We start from the raw sequence: 18631 nt of genomic DNA, 5'->3' as shown, positions 1-18631 counted from the left end.
TGTGTGTGTGTGTGTGTGTGTGTGTGTGTGTGTGTGTGTGTGTGTGTGTGGAGTGTGTGTGATGCGTCTTGGTGGATATCTAACAAGGTTAACTGATTGAGGTCAAGGCGGGAGAGTGTCATTACCGAGAAAAACAGTAGACGTAAGCATTCTACACAGTTAGCAGTGAAGCAACGCATATCTAATCGATTCCCTAAACCAAAACAAATACCTGATCTACAGCATCATGAACTGCCAAAAAAAAACAACCAACGGCATCATTCCATTTATAATTCCAGGTGAAACTAATTTACTAAAAGGAAAAATGTAATATTAACTTGCGCGCTGCGGTGGTATCCATGCAGAAACCAAGCGAGATGTGGTTTGCGATGGACAAACAGCAAGCAAAAAAACGAATGCGGGCAAAACAAAAACACTTTGGGAGTTGAGTGTGTGACTGTATATTAGCTCTGTGTTTGTGTTTGTATGTGTGTGCGTGTGTGTGTGTGTGTGTGTGTGTGTGTGTGTGTGTGTGTGTGTGTGTGTGTGTGTGTGTGTGTGTGTGTGTGTGTGTGTGTGTGTGTGTGTGTGTGTGTGTGTGTGTGTGTGTGTGTGTGTGTGTGTGCATGTGTGTGTCTTTCACACATTTCTCCCTTCACGCTATGCATTTCACCAGTGTTGACGTTTTTTCAAACAAATCTTAGGCTTCACGGTTGTGCTACTGTGTTCATTTATCGGGCATATGTACACACACACACACACACACACACACACACACACACACACACACACACACACACACACACACACACACACACACACACACACACACACACACACACACACACACACACACACACGCACACATGCACACATTCACACATGCACACGCTCACACAATGTGCACACGCTCACACAATGTGCACCAGTGTGAAAGCAAAGGGCTCCTACTCTGAAATGTATACAGGCCAAGTGAGGTTTTTACGCATGTGTGTAAATGAATATGCTAAACCATTCTACGAGAGTGCTGTCTTTGTTGTCTTCAGAACAACAAGGCTGAATTCTTAATCACTCCCAACTAGGACGTATTCCCACAAACCTTTTCTATACAATCCAGAAAGGGTACTTTGTTCCGTCAAGGCTATCTGAAGTTAAACGTAAGCCATATTAAACATGGCATCTGTCCTGATCCTGATCTCAGTTCTTCCAGAGTTACTTTTACTGCCTTATGACTTATCTGTTGGGTTGCCTTCATATTCACAATTTGGTTATAAAACAGTGAACTTTGCTTTTGATATTAAGAAATAACAAAAAAAAAAATTAAGGTATAACATAGTTCATAACCATAATCGCACCATTTTCTGTTTTAACCAACTTGTGATAGTGCGGTGTTCATTCAAAACAACGATCCAATCACAACGTGCCTCACATTAAATTTGGTTGGTAGAACCAATCAATAGCCCTGGTTTCCACCACATGTCCAAAAGCAGATCTAACCCAGTACAACAGGCCTGCATTCATTCTTATCGACCCCATTCCTTCCCAAACCAAACGCCATCCTCTTGTTAACCAAGATGGATTCCAGTGTTTAGAATCAAGTGGAGTTTAATGAGAACCTGACGTTATGTGTTATAGGGATGTCACAGATTAACTGTGGTCATGGCATGCAGACCACTAGAGATGCAGCGGTTGTGATCGTTTGATATTATGATAGTCCCTCCTGATTCACAGCGATCAATAAGTTGACAAAGTTGACCCCCCCTCTTTGCCCTCTCTTTCTGATTGCTCTCCGGTCGGAACTGCAAACAAGCATGCATACACTTTCACACCCACAGACACACACACATAATAATTGCCGTTTAGGACTGTAATTGTGATGGCTGCATGGATAAAGTCATCTTGACAAGAGGAAAACAAAGCAAGGATGTCTCTAGTCTACATACTGCAGGCCGGTATTACGCAGTGTTTTATTGTGCTTTCTTTCTTTTGAGCTACTTATGATTCAATGTCTGTGTGATCATCCATCAGACACTTTATACAAAGTAAATTAAATTAAGTACAGATCGAGGACCGGGTAGGGGTTAGACAGCAAATATAGATCCATGTAATCAAGAAACAGAATGAGGGTTAGGCAGTACCCCAGGTTCAGGAAAGGTTTCTGGGTTGAAAGACTTTAGCTGTTAATATGCTACCGCTATGCTATGTTCAAATATATGCTCCTATACAGTATAAACCAATAAGTCATCTAGCTTTAATCAAAAGCAACTCACAGTGATCCAGATCCAGGTCATTACACAGGAGGTAGGGGGAGGGGCATCTCACTCAATGGTCCCATCGGGGATACAACCCAAAATCAGAACCTTTGGCTGGGATTCGATCCCCATAGCCGCGTCACTATCCTGACCTGGTGACCTTATGATGCCATACTGAGATGCAGCTATAAAGATGATAAACAGGCCTTGGTGGGAGGATCCAAAGCCTGATGTCTCCAAGGGGAGACGGCCTGGCCGCCAATCCGTCCAGACGTCCACAGAGAACCTCTGAGTGGAAAATCAGTAGAACAAGAACAGCTCCTCTCTCTGGGCCCCCTGTTCCCCGTGCCATCACTCACAGTTTTATTAGTACGCCCTCCATTCCTCTCTCTCCTCCCATCCCCCTCTCATTCTATCCCTCTATCCTTCATCCCTCCATCTCCCCTTTATCCATCCCCTCACTCTATTTATCTCCCACGTCCACATCGGTCCTTCTCTCTCCAACTCTCTATCTGTCCTTCCCAGCTCTTGGATGGATTGTCCTCAAAGCCAGCTCTCTCTATCTTCAGACCCGGTCGATACAGAGGTCAGGTCGGCTCCGGTCGCCCGCTATTGTCTCTTTATTTCTCTCTATATCTCCAAATCTCTCTCTCGCGCTCGTTCGCTCTCTCTATCGCTCTGGCTGTCCCCAAGTGGCTCACTCTGTACCTCGCACTGAGGTAATAAACTTCCTTCGGTACGTTATGACTTCATCTCTTTACAAAACAGTACCCTGACCCCGCCTCCTCCTCCTCTTCCTCTTCCACCACCTCCTATCAGGACGCCACTCTGTGGCTCTTTATCTCCTCCTGCCCTCTTTCCCGCCCTTTTGTAGCAATTATCTCTCTCCCTCTCTTGTAACACACTATTTCTCACTAACACCTTCTCTCTCTCCCTCTCCTTCTCCCTATCCCCCCCCCCCCCCTCCCCCCCTCCCTCTCTCGTACACTAGAATTTGCTGCAGGCGTTGAAGTAGACCTTTTCTGTTCCACAGCAGCGGCGGCGGTCGGGGTTAGGTTGTAGCGGGGTGAGACAGAGTGTTTACTAGTGGGAGGATGAGAGGAGAGGGGGTGGTGGGCGGTACATGACCCTGTCCTCTGCGTTCTCCTTTGATGGGGAAGGAGGGGTAAATCCGGCCTGATCCTCGGTTACGGATCAAAACGCTTTTAATTGCCTGTGCTCAAGGACACTATAGGGAGGGGAACAGAGAGGTGTGTGTGTGTGTGCGTGTTCATCTGTCTGCATTGTCTGTGTGTGCACTTAAACATGTACATGTACCTCCCTTTGGTGCCCTTTTTGTTTTTAAGTTGCGCTTTATGAATAACTTGTCAACTTGTGACTTGTGTTGGCCCGACACTATAGGGATGAGATCCTGGTCGTCTTGAAGTCATATGGCCCTTATCAAAGAAGTGGTTTCACCTCTGGAGATTTTTCTGAAGCAATGGCGGCTGTGGAGCGTGGGGTGGTTGGTGAGTGGTTAAAGCACCCTCAACCGCACACTCCACAGCGGACATCTCAACATGGGGAAGATATCCCTCAGTGGGGTCATGGCCTGCGCAGACTTTTCATTGATCTACGTCAATATTGAGTCTCCTTCCCGGCACACACACACACACACACACACACACACACACACACACACACACACACACACACACACACACACACACACACACACACACACACACACACACACACACACACACACACACACACACACACACACACACACACACACACACACACACACACGCACACACCATTGACTCATGCCAACTTTGCGCCCATTAACCCACTCCCTCGCGGGGAACAAGGCGATCCAGCGCCGGCAGGATTGACTAAAACACTCAACAACCCTGCCCTTCCTCCCCACCCTGGCCCTCATCGTCCAATAGGCCTGTATCACCCAGCAGGCCTCTCTCTCCCGCTCTCCCTCTCCCTCTATCTCCCTCTCCCCCTCTCAATCACTCCCTCTCCCTCTTCACCACTTACTCACCCCCCTTTCTCCCCCAGAACCACTCTCATTTACTCCTCTCTCCCCCACTCTCTCTCTCACATTCTCCCACACATTATCTTGAAGCACACACACACACACACACACACGCACACGCACACGCACACACACACGCACACACACACACACACACACACACACACACACACACACACACACACACACACACACACACACAACTACTAGAATTAGCCATTAGCCGTGCTCCACTCAGCTCCACTCAATATTCCCATGTTTATGAAATACAGTCATAAATACAAATTAAAACATGAAAGCTCTTTGTGTGGTCGATGGTACACCATGGTAATAGGTAGAGCCTGCACCCGGAGGGGAGGGGCTGGCTATCAGCCATCCGTCTCTACTTCCTTTTATTTTTGTCCACCTTCCATTCTTCCCTCCTTTCATTTCCCTATTTTCTTTTTTTTCTTTTTTTTTCTCGGTCCATCCAGACACCTTCTCTTGATGGTGAGCCTTCCATCCCTCTCTCCTTCCTCCCTCCTGCTACACCCCCTCCCTCCTTCCCCGCCTCCATCCTTCCTTCAATACCTATCTCCCCTTCCATTCCCCCCTGCCTCCATCGCTCCTTCCATGCATCCATACCTTTCTCTCCTTCCATTCTTCCCTCCACCCATCCTGACCAGCTTTGTCGTCCATACCTCCTCCTCCTCCTCCTCCTCCTCCTCTTCTCTCCCTAACCATCCCTACCGGACGGTCCCCCCCCCTGCTTACCATCCTGTATACCTACGCTCTTACGTCAGTTACCCGGGGACCTTGTCTAAAGAACCCTCCGTAGCCGTCTTGCCCTCAGCATGATCCACCTTCTTGATGTATTACCTCATTGCTGTCCCCCTCCCCCTCCCCCTTTAAAACGAGCTCACACATGAATGCACAGATTGGCACAAGTCGGGCATGCTCATAAACACACACACAAACAAAATGGCCAAAGGTAAACAAAGTGTGCAAAGAAAAAAAAAAAGGGTATCACTACACAGGCACACTATATTTCTGCCACTGCCACTATTTGTTCTTCATTTTTCATTGCCTTTAAGGGAAAACGTTCCACAATTTACTGTCTTAAACAATTAAGGGATTGGAAGCAAGTGAAGGCCATTGAATCTCATTACAAAAATCTCCACATCCCAAGTTATCATTAGAAGCAGCCTCAACTGCATGAATGAGCATTGTCCATTCACCCATCCATAAATCAATCAAACCATCCATATAGCCAACCAGATATCCATCCAACCATCCATATATCTATATATGTCCATCAATATATCCATCTAACCATCCATATATCCATCTAACCATCCATATATCCATCTAACCATCCATATATCCATCTAACCATCCATATATCCATCTAACCATCCATATATCTATCTGTCCATCAATATATCCATCTAACCATCCATATATCCATCCATATATCTATGTGTCCATCCATGTATCCATCTAACCATCCATATATCTATATGTCCATCAATATATCCATCAAATTATCCATGAATCCATCTAACCATCCATGTATATGTATGTCCATCCATATATCCATCTAACCATCTATGCATCCATATATTATGTAATTGTAGCTTAGGATCCTGAGGATCCCATTTGTTTGTTTTTAATTTATTTATTTCCTTTTTTACTGCTCAATTGTTTTTGTTTGTATTATTTTATTTATTTATTTTAACCATGTTCAATAAAAGACTTAAATAATAAAAAAATAATAAAATATCTGTACATCCATCCATATCTATCCACATATCAATCTAACCATACATATGTCTATCAATTTATCCATCTAGCCAACCATATATCCATGTATCTATCAATATACCCATCCATATATCCATCTAACCGTCAGTATATACATATATATATCAATATATCTATACATTTATCCATCTAACCATACATACATCCATATATCAATCTAATCATCCATATATCCATCCAACCCCCTAACCATCCATATATCCATCCAACCCCCTAACCATCCATGCATCCATCCAACCACCTAACCATCCATGCATCCATCCAACCCCCTAACCATCCATGCATCCATCCAACCCCCTAACCATCCATGCATCCATCCAACCACCTAACCATCAATATATCCATCCAACCACCTAACCATCAATATATCCATCCAACCACCTAACCATCCATGCATCCATCCAACCCCCTAACCATCCATGCATCCATCCAACCACCTAACCATCCATATATCCATCCAACCCCCTAACCATCCATGCATCCATCCAACCACCTGTCTCCCATCCCTCCCCGCTCACCTGGAGTTGGTCATGTCGGTCTGCCCGCCCTGGCTCTTCTCCAGGCCCAGCTTGGTGAAGATGCCCACCAGCACCATGATGGCCACCACACCGCAGATGATGTACACGATCATGTGGGTCCGGTCCCGGTCGGGCTCCTCCTGGACCTCCGTGACGGGCGCCGCCGGCTTGCCCGTGTTGGCCCAGACGGGCGTGTCGTAGTTGGAGCAGGACGTCTGGTCCAGGCTGTGTATCCGGAACTGGCAGCAGAAGCGGTAGAAGCAGGAGCCGCAGCAGAACATGTAGATGCCGGCGTCGCAGTTGAAGGGCGGGTCCCACTGGCCCATGACGTCGTAGTATCCCCAGCAGCGGCTGCCGATGGACGGCACCGAGGCGTCCTCCGACTCGGCCGTCGGCGTGGGCTTGACCAGCGCCGCTTCCCCGGCGGCCGAGGGCGCCGCCGTCTGGTTGGCGTCGGCGCCCAGGCCGGGGGCCTGCGCGGAGACCAGCCCCGAGGGCTGAGAGTTCCACCCGCCCTGTAGCGTGAGCCCCAAGAGGATCACCATGGAGACGTTGAGAATGAAGGAGTGCGGCGGCGAGGAGGCGGCCATCTTTGATTCGATTTGATCTTGCTAGCAAAAACAGTTCACACTTGCAGCAGGTGGAACGTAGAGTAGATTATGTGCTGTTGGAGCTGGTCTGGCATGGGCCTAACCCAACCGAAGGGCCTGGGTACGATCACGGCAGCCGGGGGGAAGAAGGGTGAAACAAAATGGCTGTCCTCTTCAAGGCCATAAAATGCACCCAGATTCCTTTTTTTTCAAAGATTTGAATACATTTCCAAAGAGACTGAAAACCCCTTGGTGGGAAAAAAGTGAAGCTCTTGCATGGGCCTCGACTCACGGCCAGTGCCTATAAAAAGAGAATAGAACATAAAAAAACAATAAAGAGAATTAAATTACAACGTAGGTGTTATCGGATCCCCCTTTGAGTGGCGTAGCTCTAACAGACATGCAAGTAAGGGTGGGGGATGTTTGTGGTAGGCTCAAACAAATCTATCTATTTCAACGTTCGCCTCACCTGAGCAAATTAGTCCCTTGTGGGAACCTACCGTCATGCACGAGCACAGGACGGTGGTTGTGGGGTTTGTGGTGAATGTTGGTGTGTGTGTGTGTGTGTGTGCGTGCGTGTGTGCGTGTGCGTGTGTGCGTGTGTGTGTGTGTGTGTGTGTGTGTGTGTGTGCGTGTGTGTGTGTGTAGGTATGCTTGTGTGTCTGTGTGAAGACTCAAGAGGGATAAACAAACTGGGAACCATTCACACGCGGCAAACAAAACGTCACCTTTTCACAAATCTGTGTGACATCAGCAGGCGACCGAGGTGGGCCTTCGTCAAAACGCCCAAATCCTCAGAGAAGTCTTGGACGGGGTCCAGTCTAAGAAGACTTATCACCAAGGCATCAACCCTTCTGGAGGCATCTCCAACGATAAGCTGTTGTGTGTATCTCGAAAAAGATGTCCAGGATGTCAGTGTTCCTGAAGGAAGATTCTCTCAAAAACCTAAACAACCAAACTGTCAAATTTGCTGGGAAGGAGCCATTGGCTGCTGGGGCTTCTATTGTTCCAGATCAGTCCACACCTGATTCTAATGTCCAGGACAAATGATGAGAAAGCGATGCAACACTGGTGGTGATCTTGTCTTGTGATCCCTTTGTCTCAACCTCTTTTACCTCTTTTGGATTAACTGGCCTCTTTAAGGCTGCAGCTTTCAGGCTCTTGGGTATTTTCTTGTTTTGTGCCAGGCATCTTGTTGGCTAACCTTTCAAAGCCCAACCTTGTCTCTCTCTCTCTCTCTCTCTCTCTCTCTCTCTCTCTCTCTCTCTCTCTCTCTCTCTCTCTCTCTCTCTCTCTCCACACAAAAAAACGGATGAGTCCTTTTTCTGTTGTGTACCCACAAAGGATGTCCTCACAAGGTTAGTGAATCAAAAACACAGCTGAATGATATAATTACACTCTCTGTGTCAGCAAGCGGGTGAAGTTTCAATGATAGTTGGACTCCCCAGTTTGATGATGAATTCAACCTGAGGTAACCATTCACTCTGTTGGTCTCCCTCACTCACACCCACGTGCACCAAAACGCACACAACAATCACACACACACACACGCACACACACACACACACACACACACACACACACACACACACACACACACACACACACACAAATAAACAGACCCGCTCTAAAACCAGCTCTGAAAGTAAAAAGCTCCACCGAAAAAAAACAAGTCAGTGGCTATCACGGTGGCTCCAATTAGGTCCAATTATCGGGGTCCCTGTACAGCTCCTGGACTCCTGTTGAGCTCTTGCACCTTAGCCCGAGTGCGGGGCTTTAGTAGTGGTCTTGTCCTCTCCGTAATGGAGCTAAGGGGAGGAGGTTAAGGAGACAGGGAGAGAGGAGGGAGAAGCAATGGGGTAGGGGGGGGGGGGGGTAAGGGGGGGCAGAGTTACGTGGCGAGAGAGCCCAGTGGAGTAGACCGCCGATGGGCTAATGCGGCGAGACCCGCGTGTCCGTCTATACAGCGATAGGGGTGGAGTAAAAGGCTGGGTGGTGGTGCTGGTGGAGGGAGCTGGGGTAGGAGGGGTGAGTAGGAGTTGTGGGAAGGGGGGGAGGTTGTAGAAGGGGAAAGGTTTTGAGGAGGGAGTGCTGGTGAGAGGAGGGGAATGACAAGGTAAGGGAGGGGGGGAGGGAAATGGGGAGAGAGAGAAAAGAGGTTGGGGGGAGGTGGGAAAACGTCAAGCACGGTGAGCGAGACGAACAACAACGGCGCTGTCCCACTTTCTGCAGACGACTTGGACGCGTTCCGGAGTAATGCTTTCCTTCTTTGCTACCAAAAAACGGGTCCTTCCTCTTTGGGATTTTTACAACGCAGTTCTTCTCATCACTTCTCTGTTTACCGACACATGATCCGTTCTTTGCCCTCTTTCATTGTTTGTTTTGGATCTTTTTCTTCTCAACACTGTCCCTCTCTCTCCTCTTGGGCTTTCCCAAGTTCTCTCACTTCCACTCTCTCTATCACTCCCTCTGGAATATTTACCACCTGCCACCCACACCTGACTGTTTCCTTCCACAGCTGGCCAGCCGACTCTACAAAGCTTTACGTGGACTTGTTACGCACAGGAGTGACGTGGAACTGGCAGGCAGCCAGTGAGGCATGGAGGACTCAAATCCTCCAAAGATCAAACAAATTAGCACAGAGAAAGTAAATATATTATCTTATATTATATATATATATTTACTTTCTCTGTGCTAATTTGTTTGATCTTTGGAGGATTTGAGTCCTCCATGCCTCACTGGCTGCTTGCCAGTTCCACGTCACTCCTGTGCGTAACAAGTCCACGTAAAGCTTTGTAGAGTCGGCTGGCCAGCTGTGGAAGGAAACAGTCAGGTGTGGGTGGCAGGTGGTAAATATACCAGAGGGAGTGATAGAGAGAGTGGAAGAGAGAGAACTTGGGAAAGCCCAAGAGGAGAGAGAGGGACAGTGTTGAGAAGAAAAAGATCCAAAACAAACAATGAAAGAGGGCAAAGAACGGATCATGTGTCGGTAAACAGAGAAGTGATGAGAAGAACTGCGTTGTAAAAATCCCAAAGAGGAAGGACCCGTTTTTTGGTAGCAAAGAAGGAAAGCATTACTCCGGAACGCGTCCAAGTCGTCTGCAGAAAGTGGGACAGCGCCGTTGTTGTTCGTCTCGCTCACCGTGCTTGACGTTTTCCCACCTCCCCCCAACCTCTTTTCTCTCTCTCCCCATTTCCCCCCCCTCCCTTACCTTGTCATTCCCCTCCTCTCACCAGCACTCCCTCCTCAAAAGCTTTCCCCTTCTACAACCTCCCCCCCTTCCCACAACTCCTACTCACCCCTCCTACCCCAGCTCCCTCCACCAGCACCACCACCCAGCCTTTTACTCCACCCCTATCGCTGTATAGACGGACACGCGGGTCTCGCCGCATTAGCCCATCGGCGGTCTACTCCACTGGGCTCTCTCGCCACGTAACTCTGCCCCCCCTTACCCCACCCCACCCCTACCCCATTGCTTCTCCCTCCTCTCTCCCTGTCTCCTTAACCTCCTCCCCTTAGCTCCATTACGGAGAGGACAAGACCACTACTAAAGCCCCGCACTCGGGCGAGGTGCAAGAGCTCAACAGGAGTCCAGGAGCTGTACAGGGACCCCGATAATTGGACCTAATTGGAGCCACCGTGATAGCCACTGACTTTTTTTTTTCGGTGGAGCTTTTTACTTTCAGAGCTGGTTTTAGAGCGGGTCTGTTTATTTGTGTGTGTGTGTGTGTGTGTGTGTGCGTGTGTGTGTGTGTGATTGTTGTGTGCGTGTTGGTGCACGTGGGTGTGAGTGAGGGAGACCAACAGAGTGAATGGTTACCTCAGGTTGAATTCATCATCAAACTGGGGAGTCCAACTATCATTGAAACTTCACCTGCTTGCTGACACAGAGAGTGTAATTATATCATTCAGCTGTGTTTTTGATTCACTAACCTTGTGAGGACATCCTTTGTGGGTACACAACAGAAAAAGGACTCATCCGTTTTTTTGTGTGGAGAGAGTGAGAGAGAGAGAGAGAGGAGAGAGAGAGAGAGAGAGAGAGAGAGAGAGAGAGAGAGAGACAAGGTTGGGCTTTGAAAGGTTAGCCAACAAGATGCCTGGCACAAAACAAGAAAATACCCAAGAGCCTGAAAGCTGCAGCCTTAAAGAGGCCAGTTAATCCAAAAGAGGTAAAAGAGGTTGAGACAAAGGGATCACAAGACAAGATCACCACCAGTGTTGCATCGCTTTCTCATCATTTGTCCTGGACATTAGAATCAGGTGTGGACTGATCTGGAACAATAGAAGCCCCAGCAGCCAATGGCTCCTTCCCAGCAAATTTGACAGTTTGGTTGTTTAGGTTTTTGAGAGAATCTTCCTTCAGGAACACTGACATCCTGGACATCTTTTTCGAGATACACACAACAGCTTATCGTTGGAGATGCCTCCAGAAGGGTTGATGCCTTGGTGATAAGTCTTCTTAGACTGGACCCCGTCCAAGACTTCTCTGAGGATTTGGGCGTTTTGACGAAGGCCCACCTCGGTCGCCTGCTGATGTCACACAGATTTGTGAAAAGGTGACGTTTTGTTTGCCGCGTGTGAATGGTTCCCAGTTTGTTTATCCCTCTTGAGTCTTCACACAGACACACAAGCATACCTACACACACACACACGCACACACGCACACGCACACGCACACACGCACACACGCACACACACACACACACACACACACACACACACACACACACACACACACACACACACCAACATTCACCACAAACCACACAACCACCGTCCTGTGCTCGTGCATGACGGTAGGTTCCCACAAGGGACTAATTTGCTCAGCTAAGGCGAACGTTGAAATAGATAGATTTGTTTGAATGTCTACGAGACGAGAGCCTACCACAAACATCCCCCACCCTTACTTGCATGTCTGTTAGAGCTACGCCACTCAAAGGGGGATCCGATAACACCTACGTTGTAATTGAATTCTCTTTATTGTTTTTTTATGTTCTATTCTCTTTTTATAGGCACTGGCCGTGAGTCGAGGCCCATGCAAGAGCTTCACTTTTTTCCCACCAAGGGGTTTTCAGTCTCTTTGGAAATGTATTCAAATCTTTGAAAAAAAAGGAATCTGGGTGCATTTTATGGTCTTGAAGAGGACATCCATTTTGTTTCACCCTTCTTCCCCCCGGCTGCCGTGATCGTACCCAGGCCCTTCGGTTGGGTTAGGCCCATGCCAGACCAGCTCCAACAGCACATAATCTACTCTACGTTCCACCTGCTGCAAGTGTGAACTGTTTTTGCTAGCAAGATCGAATCGAATCAAAGATGGCCGCCTCCTCGCCGCCGCACTCCTTCATTCTCAACGTCTCCATGGTGATCCTCTTGGGGCTCACGCTACAGGGCGGGTGGAACTCTCAGCCCTCGGGGCTGGTCTCCGCGCAGGCCCCCGGCCTGGGCGCCGACGCCAACCAGACGGCGGTGCCCTCGGCGGCCGGGGAAGCGGCGCTGGTCAAGCCCACGCCGACGGCCGAGTCGGAGGACGCCTCGGTGCCGTCCATCGGCAGCCGCTGCTGGGGATACTACGACGTCATGGGCCAGTGGGACCCGCCCTTCAACTGCGACGCCGGCATCTACATGTTCTGCTGCGGCTCCTGCTTCTACCGCTTCTGCTGCCAGTTCCGGATACACAGCCTGGACCAGACGTCCTGCTCCAACTACGACACGCCCGTCTGGGCCAACACGGGCAAGCCGGCGGCGCCCGTCACGGAGGTCCAGGAGGAGCCCGACCGGGACCGGACCCACATGATCGTGTACATCATCTGCGGTGTGGTGGCCATCATGGTGCTGGTGGGCATCTTCACCAAGCTGGGCCTGGAGAAGAGCCAGGGCGGGCAGACCGACATGACCAACTCCAGGTGAGCGGGGAGGGATGGGAGACAGGTGGTTGGATGGATGCATGGATGGTTAGGGGGTTGGATGGATACATGGATGGTTAGGTGGTTGGATGGATATATTGATGGTTAGGTGGTTGGATGGATGCATGGATGGTTAGGGGGTTGGATGGATATATTGATGGTTAGGGGGTTGGATGGATATATGGATGGTTAGGGGGTTGGATGGATGCATGGATGGTTAGGTGGTTGGATGGATGCATGGATGGTTAGGGGGTTGGATGGATATATGGATGGTTAGGGGGTTGGATGGATGTATGGATGGTTAGGTGGTTGGATGGATGCATGGATGGTTAGGGGGTTGGATGGATGTATGGATGGTTAGGGGGTTGGATGGATATATGGATGATTAGATTGATATATGAATGTATGTATGGTTAGATGGTTAAATGTATAGATATATTGATATATATATGGATATATGGACGGTTAGATGGATATATGGATGGGTATATTGATAGATACATGGATATATGGTTGGCTAGATGGATAAATTGATAGACATATGTATGGTTAGAGTGATATGTGGATAGATATGGATGGATGTACAGATATTTTATTATTTTTTTTATTATTTAAGTCTTTTATTGAACATGGTTAAAATAAATAAATAAAATAATACAAACAAAAACAATTGAGCAGTAAAAAAGGAAATAAATAAATTAAAAACAAACAAATGGGATCCTCAGGATCCTAAGCTACAATTACATAATATATGGATGCATAGATGGTTAGATGGATATATGGATGGACATACATATACATGGATGGTTAGATGGATTCATGGATAATTTGATGGATATATTGATGGACATATAGATATATGGATGGTTAGATGGATATATGGATGGTTAGATGGATATATGGATGGTTAGATGGATATATGGATGGATATATGGATGGTTAGATGGATATATTGATGGACATATAGATATATGGATGGTTGGATGGATATCTGGTTGGCTATATGGATGGTTTGATTGATTTATGGATGGGTGAATGGACAATGCTCATTCATGCAGTTGAGGCTGCTTCTAATGATAACTTGGGATGTGGAGATTTTTGTAATGAGATTCAATGGCCTTCACTTGCTTCCAATCCCTTAATTGTTTAAGGCAGTAAATTGTGGAACGTTTTCCCTTAAAGGCAATGAAAAATGAAGAACAAATAGTGTCAGTGGCAGAAATATAGTGTGCCTGTGTAGTGATACCCTTTTTTTTTTTCTTTGCACACTTTGTTTACCTTTGGCGATTTTGTTTGTGTGTGTGTTTATGAGCATGCCCGACTTGCGCCAATCTGTGCATTCATGTGTGTTCTCGTTTTAAAGGGGGAGGGGGAGGGGGACAGCAATGAGGTAATAAATCAAGAAGGTGGATCATGCTGAGGGGAAGACGGCTACGGAGGGTTCTTTAGACAAGGTCCCCGGGTAACTGACGTAAGAGCGTAGGTATACAGGACGGTAAGCAGGGGGGGGGACCGTCCGGTAGCAGATGGATGGTTAAGGAGAGAAGAGGAGGAGGAGGAGGAGGAGGAGGTATGGACGACAAAGCTAGTCAGGATGGGTGGAGGGAAGAATGGAAGGAGAGAAAGGTATGGATGCATGGAAGGAGCGATGGAGGCAGGGGGGAATGGAAGGAGAGATGGGTATTGAAGGAAGGATGGAGGCGGGGAAGGAGGGAGGGGGTGTAGCAGGAGGGAGGAAGGAGAGAGGGATGGAAGGCTCACCATCAAGAGAAGGTGTCTGGATGGACCGAGAAAAAAAAAGAAAAAAAAGAAAATAGGGAAATGAAAGGAGGGAAGAATGGAAGGTGGACAAAAATAAAAGGAAGTAGAGACGGATGGCTGATAGCCAGCCCCTCCCCTCCGGGTGCAGGCTCTACCTATTACCATGGTGTACCATCGACCACACAAAGAGCTTTCATGTTTTAATTTGTATTTATGACTGTATTTCATAAACATGGGAATATTGAGTGGAGCTGAGTGGAGCACGGCTAATGGCTAATTCTAGTAGTAGTGTGTGTGTGTGTGTGTGTGTGTGTGTGTGTGTGTGTGTGTGTGTGTGTGTGCGTGTGCGTGTGCGTGTGCGTGTGCGTGTGCGTGTGCGTGTGTGTGTGTGTGTGTGTGTGTGTGCTTCAAGATAATGTGTGGGAGAATGTGAGAGAGAGAGTGGGGGAGAGAGGAGTAAATGAGAGTGGTTCTGGGAGAAAGGGGGGTGAGTAAGTGGTGAAGAGGGAGAGGGAGTGATTGAGAGGGGGAGAGGGAGATAGAGGGAGAGGGAGAGCGGGAGAGAGAGGCCTGCTGGGTGATACAGGCCTATTGGACGATGAGGGCCAGGGTGGGGAGGAAGGGCAGGGTTGTTGAGTGTTTTAGTCAATCCTGCCGGCGCTGGATCGCCTTGTTCCCCGCGAGGGAGTGGGTTAATGGGCGCAAAGTTGGCATGAGTCAATGGTGTGTGCGTGTGTGTGTGTGTGTGTGTGTGTGTGTGTGTGTGTGTGTGTGTGTGCCGGGAAGGAGACTCAATATTGACGTAGATCAATGAAAAGTCTGCGCAGGCCATGACCCCACTGAGGGATATCTTCCCCATGTTGAGATGTCCGCTGTGGAGTGTGCGGTTGAGGGTGCTTTAACCACTCACCAACCACCCCACGCTCCACAGCCGCCATTGCTTCAGAAATCTCCAGAGGTGAACCACCTCTTTGATAAGGGCCATATGACTTCAAGACGACCAGGATCTCATCCCTATAGTGTCGGGCCAACACAAGTCACAAGTTGACAAGTTATTCATAAAGCGCCTTAAAAACAAAAAGGGCACCAAAGGGAGGTACATGTACATGTTTAAGTGCACACACAGACAATGCAGACAGATGAACACGCACACACACACACACACACCTCTCTCTTCCCCTCCCTATAGTGTCCTTGAGCACAGGCAATTAAAAGCGTTTTGATCCGTAACCGAGGATCAGGCCGGATTTACCCCTCCTTCCCCATCAAAGGAGAACGCAGAGGACAGGGGTCATGTACCGCCCACCACCCCCTCTCCTCTCATCCTCCCACTAGTAAACACTCTTTCTCACCCTGCTACAACCTAACCCCGACCGCCGCCGCTGCTGTTGAACAGAAAAGGTCTACTTCAACGCCTGCAGCAAATTCTAGTGTACGAGAGAGGGAGGGGGGGAGGGGGGGGGGGGGGGGGGGGGGGATAGGGAGAAGGAGAGGGAGAGAGAGAAGGTGTTAGTGAGAAAGAGTGTGTTACAAGAGAGGGAGAGAGATAATTGCTACAAAAGGGCGGGAAAGAGGGCAGGAGGAGATAAAGAGCGACAGAGTGGCGTCCTGATAGGAGGTGGTGGAAGAGGAAGAGGAGGAGGAGGCGGGGTCAGGGTACTGTTTTGTAAAGAGATGAAGTCATAACGTACCGAAGGAAGTTTATTACCTCAGTGCGAGGTACAGAGTGAGCCACTTGGGGACAGCCAGAGCGATAGAGAGAGCGAACGAGCGCGAGAGAGAGATTTGGAGATATAGAGAGAAATAAAGAGACAATAGCGGGCGACCGGAGCCGACCTGACCTCTGTATCGACCGGGTCTGAAGATAGAGAGAGCTGGCTTTGAGGACAATCCATCCAAGGGCTGGGAAGGACAGATAGAGAGTTGGAGAGAGAAGGACCGATGTGGACGTGGGAGATAAATAGAGTGAGGGGATGGATAAAGGGGAGATGGAGGGATGAAGGATAGAGGGATAGAATGAGAGGGGGATGGGAGGAGAGAGAGGAATGGAGGGCGTACTAATAAAACTGTGAGTGATGGCACGGGGAACAGGGGGCCCAGAGAGAGGAGCTGTTCTTGTTCTGCTGATTTTCCCACTCAGAGGTTCTCTGTGGACGTCTCTGGACGGATTGGCGGCCAGGCCGTCTCCCCTTGGAGACATCAGGCTTTGGATCCTCCCACCAAGGCCTGTTTATCATCTTTATAGCTGCATCTCAGTATGGCATCATAAGGTCACCAGGTCAGGACAGTGAAGCGGCTATGGGGATCGAATCCCAGCCAAAGGTTCTGATTTTGGGTTGTATCCCCGATGGGACCATTGAGTGAGATGCCCCTCCCCCTACCTCCTGTGTAATGACCTGGATCTGGATCACTGTGAGTTGCTTTTGATTAAAGCTAGATGACTTATTGGTTTATACTGTATAGGAGCATATATTTGAACATAGCATAGCGGTAGCATATTAATAGCTAAAGTCTTTCAACCCAGAAACCTTTCCTGAACCTGGGGTACTGCCTAACCCTCATTCTGTTTCTTGATTACATGGATCTATATTTGCTGTCTAACCCCTACCCGGTCCTCGATCTGTATTTAATTTAATTTACTCTGTATAAAGTGTCTGATGGATGATCACACAGACATTGAATCATAAGTAGCTCAAAAGAAAGAAAGCACAATAAAACACTGCGTAATACCGGCCTGCAGTATGTAGACTAGAGACATCCTTGCTTTGTTTTCCTCTTGTCAAGATGACTTTATCCATGCAGCCATCACAATTACAGTCCTAAACGGCAATTATTATGTGTGTGTGTCTGTGGGTGTGAAAGTGTATGCATGCTTGTTTGCAGTTCCGACCGGAGAGCCATCAGAAAGAGAGGGCAAAGGGGGGGGGGTCAACTTTGTCAACTTATTGATCGCTGTGAATCAGGAGGGACTATCATAATATGAAACGATCACAACCGCTGCATCTCTAGTGGTCTGCATGCCATGACCACAGTTCATCTGTGACATCCCTATAACACATAACGTCAGGTTCTTATTAAACTCCACTTGATTCTAAACACTGGAATCCATCTTGGTTAACAAGAGGATGGCGTTTGGTTTGGGAAGGAATGGGGTCGATAAGAATGAATGCAGGCCTGTTGTACTGGGTTAGATCTGCTTTTGGACATGTGGTGGAAACCAGGGCTATTGATTGGTTCTACCAACCAAATTTAATGTGAGGCACGTTGTGATTGGATCGTTGTTTTGAATGAACACCGCACTATCACAAGTTGGTTAAAACAGAAAATGGTGCGGTTATGGTTATGAACTATGTTATACCTTAATTTTTTTTTGTTGTTATTTCTTAATATCAAAAGCAAAGTTCACTGTTTTATAACCAAATTGTGAATATGAAGGCAACCCAACAGATAAGTCATAAGGCAGTAAAAGTAACTCTGGAAGAACTGAGATCAGGATCAGGACAGATGCCATGTTTAATATGGCTTACGTTTAACTTCAGATAGCCTTGACGGAACAAAGTACCCTTTCTGGATTGTATAGAAAAGGTTTGTGGGAATACGTCCTAGTTGGGAGTGATTAAGAATTCAGCCTTGTTGTTCTGAAGACAACAAAGACAGCACTCTCGTAGAATGGTTTAGCATATTCATTTACACACATGCGTAAAAAGCTCACTTGGCCTGTATACATTTCAGAGTAGGGGCCCTTTGCTTTCACACTGGTGCACATTGTGTGAGCGTGTGCATGTGTGAGTGTGT

At 47.9% G+C, this 18631-nt stretch overlaps 2 protein-coding genes across 2 annotated transcripts in view; one reads left to right on the top strand and one right to left on the bottom strand.

Annotated features, from left to right (window-relative positions):
* Positions 1-7171, bottom strand: part of LOC130403326 (protein shisa-8) — an 87953-nt gene extending 80782 nt beyond the window's left edge. Inside the window, exon 1 of the mRNA XM_056607636.1 lies at positions 6582-7171. Within this exon, the coding sequence (XP_056463611.1) occupies positions 6582-7171 (590 nt within the window). The remainder of the gene's footprint in view (positions 1-6581) is intronic.
* A 5314-nt stretch (positions 7172-12485) lies between these two features.
* Positions 12486-13079, top strand: LOC130404312 (protein shisa-9-like). The gene has a single exon (XM_056608978.1). The coding sequence runs from the start codon at positions 12486-12488 to the stop codon at positions 13077-13079; it is 594 nt and encodes a 197-aa protein (XP_056464953.1).
* The last annotated feature ends 5552 nt before the right edge of the window (positions 13080-18631 follow it).

The sequence above is a fragment of the Gadus chalcogrammus genome, chromosome 2 (genome assembly GCF_026213295.1).
Source record: "Gadus chalcogrammus isolate NIFS_2021 chromosome 2, NIFS_Gcha_1.0, whole genome shotgun sequence".
Lineage (NCBI taxonomy): Eukaryota > Metazoa > Chordata > Actinopteri > Gadiformes > Gadidae > Gadus > Gadus chalcogrammus.
This window is presented reverse-complemented; position numbering and strand designations above follow the sequence as displayed.